General features: G+C 33.6%; 1 protein-coding gene across 4 annotated transcripts in view; it reads left to right on the forward strand.

The window, feature by feature from the left end:
• Positions 1–17,876, forward strand: part of LOC109452892 (regulator of microtubule dynamics protein 2) — a 68,602-nt gene that overhangs the window by 17,779 nt on the left and 32,947 nt on the right. For all 4 annotated transcript variants that reach the window (XM_019742177.2, XM_019742207.2, XM_074331902.1 and 1 more), the window contains exons 3-4: positions 13,377–13,551; positions 14,568–14,670. In XM_019742177.2, the coding sequence (XP_019597736.2) occupies positions 13,377–13,551; positions 14,568–14,670 (278 nt within the window). The remainder of the gene's footprint in view (positions 1–13,376; positions 13,552–14,567; positions 14,671–17,876) is intronic.

Consider the following 17,876-nt stretch of genomic DNA (forward strand, 5'->3'; position numbering starts at 1 on the left):
CTTGCAAAATTTAAATTCTGTACCCATTAAACAACAACACCCTATCCTGCATCCACCAGCCTCTGGCAACCACTATTCTTTCTGACTCTATGAATTTGATTTTTCTAGGTACCTTATATAAGTGGAATTACATCGTTCTTGTCTTTTTGGCTTATTTTGTGACTAGCATAATGTCCTCAAGGTTCATCCATGTTGTAGCATGTGTCAGAATTTCCTTTTGTTTTTTAAGCGGAATGGTATTCCTTTATATGTATGTACCATATTTTATTTATCCATTCCTTTGTCAGTGGACACTTTAGTTGCTTCTACCTTTTGGCTATTGTGAATAATGCTGCTACGAAAATGGGTGCACAAATATCTCTTTGAGACCCTGCTTTCAATTCTTTTGATTATATACCCAGAAATAGAATTACTGGATCATATGGTAATTATGTTTTTAAAATTTTTGAAGAACTGCCATGTATTTTTTCCATAGCAGCTGTACCATTTTATATTCCTCCGAGAATACACAAGGATTCCAGTTTCTCTACATCCTAGTCAACACTTGTCTTTATTTTTATTTTTATTGTAACCATCCTAATGGGCGTGAGGTGGTATCTCATTGTGGTTTTGAGTTGCATTTCCCTAATGATTAGTGACATTGAGCATTTTGTCATGTGCTTATTGGCCATTTGTATCATTTGTATATCTTCTTTGGAGAAATATTTGTTCAGGTCCTTTGCCCATTTTATAATCGGGTTGTTTGCTTTTTTTGTAGAGTTTTAGGAGATATTTGACTTACAAATATTTTCTTCCACTTTGTGGGTTGTCTTTCACTCTGTTGATCATCTCTTTTGATGCACAGAAGTTTTTAATTTTGCTGTCTAATTGATCTATTATTTCTTTTGTTGCCCATGCTTTTGGTGTCACATACAAGAAATGATTGCCAAATACAATGTTTTCTTCTAAGACTTCTGTAGTTTTAGGTTGTACACTTGGGTCTTTGATCCATTTTGAGTTAATTTTTGTGTATAATATAAGGTAATGGTCCATTGTAATTCTTTTACATGTCACTATCCAGTTTTCCTGGATATAGATATAGATATAGATATATAGATATATAGATATATAGATATATAGATATGTGTGTGTGTTTGTCCCCAGCATTATTTATTGATAAGACTGTTTCTTCATTGAATGATCTCGGCAATCTTGTAAAAAAATCATTTGACCATATATGTGAGGGTTTACTTCTGGGCTCTCTATTCTGTTCCATTGATGTATATGTCTGACTTTATGCCAGTATATACTGTTCAATATTAAGTCTTCAAACCCATGAGATTTCTGTTTGTGTCTTCTTTAATTTCTTTCAGCAATGTGTTGTAGTTTTCAGTGTACAAATATTTCACTTCCTTAGTTGAGTTTATCCCTAAGTATTTTATTCTTTTTGATGCTATTGGAGAGTTGTTTATTTCCTTTTACACAACTGATTTTTGCAAGTTGATTTTGTATCCTGCAACTTCACTGAATTTATTAATTCTTACTTCTTATGTGAAATCGTTAGGGTTTTCTACATATAAGATCATGTCATCTGCTAAGAAATAATTTTACTTCTTCCTTTCCAATTTAGGTACCTTTTATTTCTTTTCTTGCCTAATTGTTCTGGCTAGGACTTCCAGCACTGTGTTGAAGAGAAATTACAAATCAAGCACTCTTGTCTTGTTCCTGATCTTAGAGGAAAAGCTTTTAATCTCTTGCTATTGAGTACAATATTACCTATGGGCTTTTCGTGTATGACCTTTATATTATGTTGAAGTAGTTTTGTTCTATTGCTAGTTTGTCACACATTTTCATCATGAAAGGGTGTCGAATTTTGTCAAATGCTTTTTTCTGCACCAGTGTCCAGTGTCATTCTTTTGCATATGAATATCCAGTTTTCCCAGCACTATTGGTTTTCCCTTTTTTGTTTTTATACAGTTTTTTTGTTTTTTCCTTTTTTGATGTTGATGTTGACCAATCCTTGCATTCCCAGAATAAATCCCACTTGGTCATGGCACATAATCATTTTAATGTGTTTCCAAATATTTTTAGCTAGTATTTTGTTGAGGGTTTTTACATCAATATTTATCAGGAATATTGGTCTAATTTTCTTAAAGTGTATTTGTAGCTTTGGTATCAGGGTAATGATGACCTCATAGAATGAGTTAGGAAATATTCTTTTTGGAGGAGTTTGAGTAATACTGGTGTTAATTCTTCTTTAAATTGTTTGTGGAATTCACCAGTGAAGCCGTGTGGTTCTGGGCTTTCCCTTGTTGGATTACTGATTTCATCTCTTTACTAGTTACCAATCTATTTAGGTTTTGTATTTCTTCCTAATTTAGACTTGGTAGGTTGCCTGTTTTCGGGAATGTATCCATTTTTATGTAGGTTATCCAGTTTGTTGGCATACTATCCTTTGTAGTACTCTCATAATCCTTTTTATTTCTGTAACGTTGATAGTGAGATCCCATCTTTCATTTCTGATTTTAGTTGATTCTTCTCTCTTTTTTCTTAGTCAATCTAGCTAAACGTTTGTCAATTTTGTTGATCTTTCTGGAGAACCACCTCTTGGTTTTGTTGATTTTTCTCTATTGTTTTTTATTCTCTATTAATGTATATTTCTGTTCTAATCTTTACTCTTTCCTTCCTTCTGATAGCTTTGGGTTTAGTTTGCCTTTTTTTTCTCCCCTAGTTCCTCAAGGTAATTTAGGTTGTTGATTAGAGAACTTCTTTTTTTTTTTAACGTAGACATTTACAGCTATAAATTTCCTCCGCACTGCTTTTATTGCATCCTATAAGTTTTGATATTTTGTGGTTTTGTTTCTTTTGACTCAGGTATTTTCTAGTTTCCTTTGTGATTTTATCTTTTACCCACGGTTGCTTAAGAATATGTTGTTTAATTTTTACATATTTGTGGATTTCCAGTTTTCCTTCTGTTGTTGATTTCTGTTTCATTTCATTATAATACTTTGTATGATTTCAATCTTTTAAAAATCATTAAGACATGTGTTGTGGCATAACATATCTATCCTGGAGAACATTACATGTGCTTTTAAGAAAAATGTGTATTGTACTATTGTTAAGTATTCTGGATATGTCTGTTATGTTAAATTGGTCAATAGTGATGTTCAATTCCTCTGTTTCCTGTCTGGTTGTTCTATCCATTATTGAAAGTGAGGTATTGAAGTCTCCTAGTATTATTTTGCTGTCTGTTTCTCCCTTCAATTCTGTCAGTGTTTGCTTCATGTATGTAGGAGCTCTAATGTTTAGTGAATATGTTTATTGTTACATATTCTTGGCAAATTGAGTTTTTTATAATTATATAATGTCCTTCTTTGTCTCTTGTAAGTTTTGACTTAAAGTCCATTTTGTCTGATATTAATATAGCCAGCACTATTTTCTTCTAGTTATTATTTACATGGAATATCTTTTTTATCCTTCTACTTTCAACCCACATGTGTCCTTAGTTCTAAAGTGAGTCTCTTATAGACAACATATGGTTGATCCTGATTTTTTAAAAATCTATTCTACCGATCTGTGTCTTTGATAGGGGAATTTAATCCATTTATATTTAAAGTAATTAACTAATAGAGAAGGACTTTCTATTGCCATTTTGTTATTTGTTTTCTGTGTATCTTATGTAGCGTTTTCTGTCCTTCATTTCTTCCCTTACTGCCTTCCTTTGCGTTTACTTGATTTTTTGTAGTAAAACACAGATTCCCTTCTCATTTTTTGTGTGTTTATATTCTATAGATATTTTTTTGTGTGTTTGCCCTGGGCATTACATTTAACATCCTAAATTTATAACAATTATTTTAAACTGATAACAACTTAATGTCAATTGTATACAAAAACTCTTCTCCTTTACATATCTCCACCCATTCATTTTATTGATATCATAGATTATATCTTTATACATTGTAATAACCATTAGCATAGATTTATCATTATTTTTATGCTTTTCTCTTTTAAATCTTTTAAATAAGTTAAGTAAATCTTTTATTTCCTTTTGCACATTTATTTTGTTCATTTGAATGGGCCATCTTTCCATATTTCTTTGTATGCTTTGTTAAAAATTGTGCATTTGAAAAAGCCATCTATCCCAGCCTTTATAGACTGTCTTCATGCAGAGGAAGACTCTGATTAGCCCCGTATGAGAGTTTAAGGTTTTCTCAGGTCTCCTAGGCATTTATTTTCCCTGGGCCTGTGTGTATGCTTTTTTCCCAATTGCCCCATACACACAACTGTTATTAAATATCGTAATTTCAATATGAGTCTCACCCTTGTTCTTCTTGGTGCCTTAGTTGTCCTATTGTATTCCTTTCCCCATACTCTTTGCACCCAGGCTACCTGTGAGTCTGCAGTTCTCCTGTTGCTGTCACATGCCACAGTGCCTGCCACCGCTTTTAGTGGCCTCCAATCTGATATCCAAACTATGCCTTCATTTCTGTCTGAGCTCTGAGGCAAGCAAAACTGAAACCAGTCTCCCAGGAAGTTCCGGGACATTCCAGAAAACAAGATCCACTCTTTTTCTTCTGTCCCAGGGGAGAAGACGGGAGTTGGACAGCTTCCCAGCCATGTTGTGCCATGTCAGGGAGAGGTGAGGCAAGGCTGAGCAAAAGCACCCTGAAGTTTACCACCACTTTGAGTATGGCTTTTTCTTGCTTGGATAGTCACTTGTTTACTGCAAATCTTTGACTAGTTTATAAATCTCCCTAAAAGCTATTGTAGTCTGTCTATTGTTATTTATTTAGTGCTTCTGTAGTCTACCATCTTGCTGACACAATTCTTTCTTCACATGTATCTTTTGAAAAACAAAATCATGGGAGTGAGGTTTTGTAAAGCTGAGCACAGGAAACTAAATCAGGATGCTTCCTGTGGGGAGACTACATTACTGTAGCCAGGAATGTTTTGCCTATTCTGATGCAACTTACTACGATATACTTTTATAAATACACTATTTTATTTTCACAGTAAGTAATGTCATTTCCTCTTTAGATAATGCAAGTATGCTTTTAGAGATGCTGTTGTTGCTATTGCAGCAAGTAATTATACAGAAATGATGGGCTAGGGAAAATGGCATAGTTCTTATTCAAATTGGGAGCAGCAAATAGGACCAGAAAAGTATGTGAGGAGACCAGTGTTTGTTGGTAAATTGGACATTTTAGGGTGAACTTCTCCAGGCCTGCTAAAATAGTGTTGGAAAACTGTGTTTGACATCAAATAATCTATGAAATTCCTACCCTCCCCCCCAGTACAAATCTAAGCTCTAACCCGAAGTTAGTACAGTTTCCCAGGCATAATTAGATATGCCTTATTGTTAAAATTTGCTTTCAAAACTTCCTCCTAGTTTTTTATAAATGCCCAGTTATAAGTAAAAGATTCCTGTCTAAAGTAGGAAAACAATTTTCCTACACTTGGGTGTTTCTTAATGTGGGGAAGAGACTAGCCTAGATGTTCTCTTTTGTTTTGTTGGCTATTTTGTTTGTTGTTGTGCCAGTAGCACACTGACTTGCTATAGCTTTGTCTTTTATACTGTAGTTCTGATATCTGTTTTTTAAAATGCTCTTGGCTGTTCTTGCACTTACCCTCCCATATTAATTTTAGTTAGGTAAGTTCCTTAGAAAAACACCATTGTGGTTTTGATTGGAATTGCATTAAAAGTGTAGATTGATTTGATGCCATATGAAATTATTTTAATATTAAGTTTTCCTGTCCATAGATATATCATCTTTTTCCATTTATTTAGGTACTCTTTAATGTCTTCAGATGATATTTTATAATTTTCTGTAGAAAAGTCATAAAAAAAACTTTGTGGAATTTTTTCCTAGGTACCATGTATTTTTCCTGCTATTATAAATGTTATATTTTTATAAAATTACATTTTTCTAACTTGTTTTATAGGTATAAGAATACAATTGATTTTTCAGAAATTGATTATAAATGTTTTTTATTTATCTGTAAATTCTGTTAGGTTTTTTATTCTGTTGAATAATCATTGAGTGGAGAAAAAGGAACCCTCATACACTGTTGGTAGGAATGCAGATTGGTGCGGCCACTATGGAAGGCAGTGTGGAGGTTCCTCAAAAAACTACGAGTAGAATTACCATATGACCCAGCAATGCCTCTCCTGGGTATCTACCCAAAAAATCTGAAAACATCTATCCATAAAGACTAGTGTGCTCCAGTGTTCATTGCAGCTTTATTTATGGTGGCCAAGACATGGAAACAACTAAAATGTCCTTTGATAGATGAATGGATAAAAAGTTGTGGTGTATATATATATGCACAATGGAATACTATTAGGCAGTAAGAAAAGATGATATAGGAATATTTGTGACAACATGGATGGATCTTGAGATTATTATGCTAAGCGAAATAAGTCAGACAGAAAAAGCAGAGAACCATATGATTTCACTGATATGTGGTATGTAAACCAAAAACAACAAAAGAACAAGACAAACAAATGAGAAATAAAACCTCATAGACACAGGCAATAGTTTAGTGGTTACCAGAGGGTAAGGGGGGAGGGAAGTAGTAGATGAGGGTAAAGGGGATCAAATATATGGTGATGGAAGGAGAACTGACTCTGGGTGGTGAACACACAATGGGATTCATACATGATGTAATATAGAATTGTTCACCTGAAATCTATGTAACTTTACTAACAATTGTCACCCCGATAAACTTTAATTTAAAAAAATAACAAACAAAAAAAGGAATAATCGTCAAACAGTAACAGTTCTGTATCTTCTTTCTCAATTCTTATAATTTTTATTTGTGTTTCTTTTAATATTTGTGCTAATAGGACCTGCAGTACAATATTAAATAGAAGCAGCAATATTGTACATCCTTCTCTATTCCTGATTTTAAGGAAAATGCTTCTAATGTTTCATCATTAAGTGTGAAATGTATTATAGTTTCTGGTATATAACCTTTATCAGGTTCAAAAGTCTATTATAGTCCTTGTTTATGGGTTTGATATTTCTTTTGTCCTGAAATAGCATTGAATTTATTGAAAAAAATTTTTGTGGTAACCACTGAAATTATCATACTCATATAGTTTTTATTATTTTATCTGTTGTGCCAGAGAAATTTTGAAATGTTAAACTGTGCTTGTAATTCCTAGAAGAAACTCAATTTGGTTATGATGCTTTCTTTCATGTTCATTGCAGTTTTTTGATTATTTTTGAGGATTTTTACATCTATTTTTATGTATGAATTTGGCCTATGATTTTTATTTCTTATACTATCCTTGTTTGGTTTGGGTATCAGTTTTACTAGTTTCATAAAATGAACTGAGGAGTGTTTCTTCTTTTTTAATTCCTTAGAAGAATTTGAATAAATCTGATTCTTTGGAGATTTGATAGAATTCACCATAAAACTCTGTTATCTCTCTCTCTCTCTCTCTCTCTCTCTCTCTCTCTCTCTCTCTCTCTCTGTCTCTCCATACATGTATTAATTCTGATTTAATTTATTTAATGGCTATAGGAATATTCAAGTTTTTGTTCCTTTTTCTATATAATGTCTTTATTGAGATATTATTCATATACCGTAAAATTCACCCTTTCAAAGTATACTTGGTGGATTTTATTTTATTCACAGAGCTGTATAGCCATCACCACTTTCTAATTTCCAAACACTTTCATTACCCCAAAAAGAAAGCCTGCACCCTGCGCCCACTCATTCTCTATCTCCCCTTATCCCCAGGCCCTATCAACTATTAATCTACTTTCTGTTGCCATGGCTTTGCCTGTCTGGTACATTTCATAAAATGAAATCTTATAATATATGGCCTTTCACGTGGCATAATATGTTCAAGCTTTATTCATGTAGTATCATGCAACAATACTTTAATCCTTTATATTACCAAATAATATTCCATTGTTTACTCATTTTGTTTACCCATTCATCAGCTGACGGGCATTTGAGTTGTTTTCATTTTTTTGGCTGTTATGCATAATGTTTTGATGAACATTCCTGTACATATTTTTATATGGACATATGTTTTCAAGTCTCTCAGATATGTACTTAAGTGTGTAATTGCTGAATCATATGGAAACTCTATGTTTAACATTTTGAGGAACTGCCAAATTGTTTTCCAAACCTGATGGACCATTTTTCAGTCCTATCAGTAATGTAGAAGGGTTCCAATTTTCCCACATCCTTATCAACACTTGTTATTGTCTCTTTTATTTTAGCCATCCTAGAATATGTGAAGTGGTATTTCATTGTGATTTTTGATTTGCATTTTCCACATGACTAATGATATTGAGCATCTTTACATGTATTCATTGGTCATTTGTTATCATCTTTGGGAGAAATATCCAAGTGGTTTTCCCATTTTTAAATAGAGTCATTTGTCTTTTTATTATTAAGTTGGAAGTGTTCTTGATATATTCTATATACAAGTCCCGTGTCATATAAATGATTTGTAAGTATTGTAGTCCCCTTTAGCTATAAGGCACATGTTCCAAGACCCCCAGTGGATGCCTGAAACATTGGTTTGTACCAACCCCTATAGAGACTATGTGGTTTTTTTTTCTATACTAAATAAGAAATATACAGATGAATTGCCACAAACTGAATACAATTGTGAAGTCAGCACCTAGATTTAGAGACAGAATATTATCAGAACCTCAGATATTCCCAACATGCTCTCTTCTAGTCACTCCCTGCCCCCAACCCCAAAAGGATAACCCATCTTGATTTCTAAATGCATAAATTATTTTTCTACTTTATACAAATGAAATAATACACTGTATACTCTTTTGTGTCTAACTTCTCTCAATTGACATTATCTTGTGATATTCATCCACTTTGTTATTTGTAGTTGTAGATCATTCATTCTCATTACTAAATATTCTTCCATTGTATAAATATCCCATAGTATTTAAGGTCTTTCTAATAGGCATTTGGTAGTTTCCCGTTATGGAAAATTATGATTGGATAAACATATCTTTTTGGTATATACCTAAGAGTGAAATTGCTAGATCCACAGAGTACACATATGCCAGCTTTAGGACTTATTGCCAAACATATATCCAAAGTGTTTATACCACTTTATACTCCCATCAGCCATGTATGAGAGCTCCATTTTCTCCACTTCCTCACTAACCCTTAGTATTTTTGTCTTTTGCATATTAGCCATTCTGATAGGCATAGTGTTAGAAGTGTATTTTTAAATTATTTTCAAATACTGGGTTTTTCTCCCCTACTTTTTAGTTGCATTGTCAACAGAGAACGTAGTCTCCGTAATAGGTTGTTATCTTTTGTGGCTTGCTTCATGGCCTTATATACATGTCTATTTTCATAAATATTTCCTATTTGCTGGAGAAGAAAGTGTTCTCCATATGTTTGATGTCTGGTTCTATATATTAGTTGGATTTGAGTTTGTTAATTTTTGTGTTTAAATTGCATCTTTACTATTTTTATATACTTTTTCAATTACTGATAATATTGTTAAAAATCTCCCATTCAGATTAATGGATTTAATTTCTCTTTGTATGTCTTCTAGTTTGTGTTTTTTATATATTCGAAGCTAGTGTTTTTAGATGCGTAGAAGTCTGAACCTGCTCTTTCTTTCTCACAAATTGAATGAACCATTTGTTGTTGTTTCGTGTCTGTCTTTAAACTCAATGCGTTTTGCTCTAAAGAGTGTTATCTCTGATATTAATCTAGTTACTTTCTTTTAATTACCATTTTCTTGTTATTTCTCTGGTGCAAAGACTTGGATTAAAAGCTATTTTAGCTCATGCAAATTCTGATTACTGGTCCATTCATGTGTCACTTTTACTCATTTATTTATTAATAGTTAGTTATAAATAATATAATAAATACCAATGAAAGCACCTCCTAAAATAAATGATAAGACCTGGGCAATAATCCTCATGACACCATTTGGCTCCCCTGCCTCCCCTTACCAGAAGGTAACTATCATCCTGCATCTATATTGTTCATTCCTTGCTTTCCTTTTTATATAATTTTATTACATGTGTGTATTCCTTTAAAAAACATTTATCTTTATTGTATTTATAGAAAGGTGTTCATACTGTATATAATTTTAGGAGTTTATTTTTCCACTTAATATAAGTTTGTTAAGATTCCTCTATATTTTGCACATCACTGTATATCTTTTATTTTGACTGTTGTGTAGTATTCATCCACTCTCTTGATGATCATTTAGGTTGTTTCCTGGTGTTTGCTATTGTGAGAGTACTGCTTTCTCTATTCTTATACAGATCCCCTTTTGTACATGTGTGAGACTTGGGCTACTGGGTCCTAGGGTATGTGAAAGTTCAATATTTAAAAATAATGCCAAAGTGCTTTCTCAATTAGTTTTACCAATTTATATGCGCATTGGACCCTGTGGAGCGACTTCCTCTCCAACATTTGGTATTGTCAGACTTTAAATTTTGTAAATGAAAAGGTGTAAAACAGTGTCTCTTTGTGGTCTTTGTTTTTCTCTGATCACTAGTGAATGTTTAACATCCTTTGTTTATTGGCTGTATGTATTTTCTCACTTGGGAAAGCCTATATATTTTTTAGCATATTTCTCTGGTGTTTAATGTGTTTTTGTTACTGAATTTAGGAAATATTTATGTATTCTTAATATTAATGTTCTTCAGTGAGATGTGTTGCATAAAAGATATTCACCTATATTTTCTACTTAGAGTTTAAAATTATTCTTAACGCTTAATTCTTTATAACATCTAGAGTTATTTTTTTTTATATTATAAGGTAGAGACTGATTTTCATCTTTTTCCATAGAGATCACCATTTTTTCCCCAGCTCAATCCATGATTGAGTTTATCCATGATTAGCCTGAGATCTGACATACCAACTCTGTCATGTACCACATTTCTGCATATGTATGGATCTGTTTCTGAGCCCTGTTCTACTCCATCACTCATCCATTTATCCTTGTACCAATATCACACTGTCTTTAATTATTGTAGCTTTGTAATAGGTCTTAATATCCATTGTGGTAATTCTTCTCTCCCTACTCTCTTTCTTCAGGAGTACTTTGACTATTCTAGGCTCTTTACTTTTCCATATAACTTTTAGAATCATCTTATTAAATTCCATGAAAATTCCTGTTAGGTTTATAAAATTGGGATTCTGTTGAATCTGTGGATTAGAGAGAATTGACATATTAACAATATTGGGTGTTTCTAGCCATGAACATGATCCTTTTTTTTTTTAATGAATTTAGTTCCTTTTAATACATCTTTTATAATATTCTCAATAGAATTTTCATATATTTTTATTAGATTTATTCCTAGGTGTTTGATATTCTCTGAAATCATTGTAAATAAAATATTTTATTGAATTGTGGTTTCTAGGGTTGTTTTGCTGCTAGTATATAGAAATGAAACTATTTTCATACGTCAATCTTGTATGCAGCCAACTTGCTAAACTCTCCTGTTAGTCTCATAATTTGTGGCTTTTTAAATGTTTTCTATAAATAATTTATCATCTGCAATAATAAAAAGGTTACATTTGAACAAGGATGTGAAACAGACAAGGAAGTAAACTGTGTGGCTATCAAGGGAAGATGATACCAGGCAGAAGGAACAGCAAATACAAAGATGTTAAAGCAGGAACATGACTTGTGGGTTCAAGGAATATCAGGGAAGGCAGAGAGTACATGGAGTGCTCTGAGCAAGGAGGAGAGTGGTAGGCGATGAGGTCAGAGGTCCTGGGCTAGATTCTGTAGGTAGGGCCTTGTAGACCACTATAAGGACGTAGATTTTCACTGTGATTTGGACATCCTTTGGAGGGGTTTGAACAAAGGGTGACATGATCTGATTCAGGTTTTTAAAGTACCGGTCTGCCTACTGTGTTGAGAATAAACTATAAGGGTCAAGGACTAAAGCAGGGAGATGTGATAGGAGACCATTGCAGTAATCCAGGTAAGAGGATGGTGGTTTGGACCAGGGAAGTAGTGGGTAGAGGTGGTACAACGTGGTGAGATTCTGGCTCTATTTCAAAGACAGAAGGAATTTCTAACAGACTGGATATTGCCTAGGAGAGAAAAAAGTAGAGTCAAGGATGGTTCTAAGTGTTTTGATTTGGGCAACTGGAAGAATAAAGTTTCCGTTAATATGTTGTTGAAGAAGTTGAATATCATTTCATATAGTGTCTTCTTTATAAGGACTTTGAAATAAATTTATTTTGAGCCTCAGTATTATAAGTAGTTGCACTTCTCTCAAGAACTTGTTTTGTTTGTATCTTTGTTAGTGTCTGCTGGGGACTGTGACTACATTGGCTGCTAGAAGATGTAGAACCACATTTGTGTCCCTTGTAGCAAGTGTATAGATATTTAAAGTATGTGTACTTTTTTATTGACGTCACATTTGACCTTGTTTTTTTTTTTATCTTATCTCACAACTTTTAATTTATTCTATGTTATGCATCCATATATATACTTCTTTAAAAATCTTTTTAGTACAGGACAGCGTTTGAATAAATGAAAACATCGTTTGGGTTGTATGCCACCCAAAAATGAAATGTGGAAGTTAGCATGAATTTTTAAAAACTAAGCTTAGAAAAAAAAGTTTTTTTTAAACTAAGCTAAGAGTTAGAACATCATCTTGAACAATAAATTTATGTATGTGTGTGTGTGTTTGTATTTGAGTACCTGCTGAGTTCCTACCACTTTATCATTCATTCAGCAATATTCAGTATATATTTACTGTGTGTCAGGTGCTATTCTAGGTACTTGATACATCAGTTAATAAAACAAAGAATCCTATTGTCAGGGAGCATGCAGTCTAGTGGGGGTGATAGTGACAAGAATAGCACATGTAGTAGACTGGTAAATTATATAGTATGTTAGAAGATGATACTACAGGGAAAAAATGTCAACGGTAAGGGAGTTTGGATGTGAAGGGAATGTGGGTGGGTTGGAGTATGGAGGTTGCAGTATTCAATAGAGTGGTCTGGATGGGCCACGTTGAGAAGGTGACATTGGAGCTGAGACCTGAAGGATGTGAGGATGTGAATTATGTGCCCTTCTGAGGGAGGAACATTCCATCAGAGGGAAGAGCAAGCGTGGGTCCTGATGTAGGAGTGTGATTGGCATGTTTAAGGAGCAGCTAGGCGGCCAGTGTGGAGTTGAATGAGTGAGAAGAATGGAAGAGCCAAGGTCAGAGAGGTGATGTGGGTGAGGAGACAAATCTCACAGGGCCTTGAAGACTGTGGTGAAGACGTGAGCTTTTTCTCTGAGTGAAGGGGGCGCCATTGCAGGGTTTCAAGCGTAAGAGTGGAATGATTTGACTTGTGTTTTAAAAGGATCACTCTGGCTATTATAGTATAACTTTCAAAGGATTTAATGATTATTTCTGCAATTTTAGGTATATTACAGCTAATACTGACACAGAAGAACAGAGTTTTCCGGTCTCTATAGCACTTAACACACATGTAGAGGAATTAAATTTAGATGCCCTTCTTCAGAAGGTAGATAATTTACGTTCGAACGAGTCTAGCAAGATGGAAAGTTTTGAACTACTTTGTGACTACAAAGAAAAGGTAAGATATGTTTGTATAGTTTTGACATGTTTATATAGTTTTAATTTTTTATTTAATCTATCCCATTCATATTATGACCATAACAATTGTGTCACAGTTTGCACAGGTTAAATGATTGATACAAAATTTTTCTATAACATGATTAAAATTTTAAAAAAGTAAATATGAGAGTTTATTAGGCTCTAAGACCATAAAAATGATAATCAGAGACATAAGTATACATATGTACTTTGATTTTTATTTGTTATATTTAATAAATATTTTTTAACAGATAAAGAACAAGATACATTGCTTCTCGGGAGGGGCGAAGCTACATTTTAAATTTTCTAACTTACAGTTATTAATATAACAGCCATTACTATTTTAATGTATTTCTACCAGTGGTCACTCTTCAGCATTTAACATTGGACTGAATTGGGAAAGCCCATCCCTCCCACCACCACCATCACCACTTCCAAAAAAAGGGAGTTTACAAATACCCCAAGGAGCAATAAATCTCTTTCTTTCCCATGAACAAGTCTAACCATTGAAGATTTAGAGACCCTAAACACATTGTCTAAAAGTTTTTAAATCTCCAGGATTATATTCAGGTCATGTAGGTGAAAAATTGATTGCTCTTTTGAGTATATATGATTTGTAATAACTTATAAATATTATCTGAAATGCTAATTGAAGCATCATATTGATAGTAGATAACTTAGGAAATAAGAAGAGGATACTACAACCCAGAGACAACCCATAGATTCTGGCACCTATCAATTATCTCTTCTATGTAGGTGTGGAGCTAGTGTCTGGATAATATTTATTGGTTTTAAGATCCAAATGTAACACTATATTAAATCATATTTTGTAGCCATGAATATTTCAGTTTAAAATGTTATATGCTCAGGAATAGATTCAGTCATCTTTAAACACCAGTTTACCTGCCTAATAATATAAAGTTGCAATGGAAAACATTTGTAGTCTGGTCAAGTTACTGAGTTAATCTCATGTGTAGTTCTATCTTTTCTTTTCAGTTTAGAGATGAAGTAGAGTTTATTTGGAGGTTTTCTCGTGCTTATGGAGACATGTATGAGTTATCTACAAATACACAAGAAAAGAAACATTATGCTAATATCGGTAAGTATTTTGTAAAGATTGATTATCCTCAAGTGACAGTTATTATGTATAATAAAACATTAGTGAATTTTAATTAAAGCTAAATTATCTTAGTTAAAACCAATATGTTTAATCTATTTCAATATATCCTGGTACTGAAAATTACTCATAGTCTAAGGACAGAAAGGTTTTTTAGAACTAAAATATATGTTCCTTAAAAATATTTGAGCATATTAGAATAGGCAACTAAAAAACTCAAATTGCAGCTTTTAAAGTTTATACAACCACAGAAAGATGAGATACACAGTGGTCATGTTTGGGAAGCAATAATAGGCGGAGAACGGTTGTGTGCCGCAGTAGACTTTCATCACAATTAAAATAGCCCTCCTACTTCCTGTAACGTAGAACTGCAGGTATTACAAAGAAATAACCATTCAGACTTTAATATTTTTTCAACATTTATCTTGATAAAACAAGATTAGCTTTGAGCTGATAATTGTTTTAGCTGACTGATGAGTCCTTGTGGTTCATTATACGGTCCTCTACATTTTTGGGCATGGTTTTGAAATTTTCCATAACAACAACAACAACAAAAGAAAAATAGCCAGAATGTGAAATCGTTTATACATATATATATCTCATCTTGACTCTCACTGCAACTCTTTCTTGCAAAAAGCCCCTTACAGCCAACTAACTCTGTTAGTTTCAGGGTAGTAATTTGGCATCAGGACTTCTTTAATTCTTTTATTCCACAGTCCTCTTTTCCAATTTTTCCTTCTCTAAGGTAGCATGAGGAAGAAACAGCAGGAAGGTAATGATATTTCAGATCTCTTTCAGTCCAGTTCCCTGTCATTTTTATTTCCAAGAAGGAAACTCCTTATAATTACATTTCTTCCACTTGTAGATTTCCTTGCCAAATGACCTCTGCACTATAATTCTTTCTCAGTGGGAGGAGGATGGAGTAATTCCCCTCTTGTTCTTTACATATTCATCAACTTTGCGGGGCACTTTTTCTGTAGCAATCCATCTTGCAGGCCATACACAAAAATCTAGAGAAGAGATTTATTAATTTGATGGTAGATAAAAATTTAACCAAAGAGAACAAAGTGATTTATTTTTATGTCTACTGAGAAAATCAAAGTGTATCTATGTAATTGTTTCAACATTCATCAATATTAAATGCAGTTTTTTTCTTAAGCACCTACCCTACCCTGGGCATTAGGGGTTAGGAGATAGAAATATGATAGCAAAATAAACATGTTCTCAGACTCAGAAGACCTTATGGCTTTGTGGGGAGGCAGTGTTATTCAAATAATCATACATATAAAGAAATACACTGAAATAAATTGTTAGCAAAGAAGAATGCAGGGTGAAGAGAGTATATAACAGGGGGACGTGATGGTGAGGGTGGGCGTTGATGCAGGGAAGTCTTTCGTATGGAAGGAATAGTTCCACATAGGTAAAATTATTTGGGATCTGTATTTTAAAATGGAGTGGGAGTTTAATCGAGTTAACGTATGAGACAGTGAAAATGGAAAAAAAAATTGGCCAGAGGAAATGTGGGGACAAGAATGGACAATAGATTGGAATAGGATATATCCAAAACAGAAAAGTTTATAGTGTCAAAGAAAAAGGAGTGACGTCTCAGATGTGTTCATTCAGATATTGAACTAAATTAAAAAGAATTCCTTTTTTTTTTGTCCATTTAAGAAGTATTTATTCGAAATCATTGTGTCCAGGAACAATGTTAAAGTGAAGGGTGAAGGGAAGGAGAGAAGGAGAGACACAAACATGCTTAAGATGGTGTGACACTGGGAAACTGTCAATAGAAGCACTAGACATACAGATAACATGGAGGCAGCCAATTGTAATTCAGTGTACAGGTCGTAAGGGCCTGATAAAGGTGATGACAACGTGCACTGCCGCTGAGACCAGCCATGGAGGGAGTGAGGAAGATGCTGCCTGTTATTCTTCATAGCAGAACATTTGAAATTGTTATCTGAGCGAAGATGTGATCACTGGAGAGTGCAGAAAAGTGTATTATGCAGTACATCTTTTGAAGTATTATGATTGATTGTAACTTGTATTCCAAATAAAAAACGAATCTTATATCTAAAGGAACATTATAATAATTTCCAGAATCAAATGATCGATACAGATGCCTCAAAGAGATCACCAAATACAATTCGGTAAAGGAAATAGCTTTCCCTTGAGGCTTCAGCTGCATAAATGAGGCTGCAGAGCTAGTCTGTATACTACCCAGCTACCTTTTACTTGAATATTCTCAGAGTGATGGACTCTCCTCTATTTTAGGCTTGGGGTTGTGTGCTTACTAAAAGCTGTTTTTGTTCATTTGGCAATGTAGCTAAAATGTTGATTTGGTTTTTAATGTTTGTGCAAGTATGTTTTTCAATTTTTCATTTAGAAATTACTCTTTTAACTTATGTCCACAATGTAATATCAGTTATTTTAAAATACTTCACTTTTTAATCTTTCCAGTTTACGTAGATTTCTACACAGGGTAGTTTTCCTCATGGATAGAGCTATAAAGTACCACTTTAACAAATTAACAAATAGGATAATGATTTTAGAATAAAAGACTTATTTATAAAGATTATCTCAATGACTCATTTTACAGATCAATGGATATTCTCTCCCCAGCAAGGAGTGGGGGTTGGGGTGGGGGTGAGGGGCGGGGACTGGAGCAGGGGAAAAGGGAGACAGTAGCAAATAAAACAGCCCCTTTTTGAGAAAGATTTTCAGAATGTGGTTCAGTTTTCTTGCAAGCATTCTGATTTTTCAGGCCAATAGACAAACCTCTATCCAAAGTAATGATTGCATTATTAAAAGTTATTCTAAACTAAATAAAAGTGGCTTGGGAGAATTCTTTATGTACTGCGCCTGCTCATTGTGAATGATTAGGCGATATCTTTCCTGGGCAGCTTTCCCTTAGCCTTACAGAGGGAGTTACTCACTCCCTCTTCTGCGCTCTTTTTCACCTTGCTTTTATTTTTTCCATGTAATTTGTTTATATACTTGCTGCCTGCTGAACTGTGAACGCTTGGACGTTAAGAACTGTGTCTTATTTGACTTTTATTCCCAGAAATTCACATAATGTGGCACTTAGGAGGCACTCAGAAAATGTTGGTTGAGTTCATTACAAAAAAACTTCTATTAACGCTTTTAAGTAATGGTTAAATGACTTTTCTTGCACTTGGTTAAATCAC

This window comes from Rhinolophus sinicus, linkage group LG05, assembly GCF_036562045.2.
Source record: "Rhinolophus sinicus isolate RSC01 linkage group LG05, ASM3656204v1, whole genome shotgun sequence".
NCBI classification, from domain to species: domain Eukaryota; kingdom Metazoa; phylum Chordata; class Mammalia; order Chiroptera; family Rhinolophidae; genus Rhinolophus; species Rhinolophus sinicus.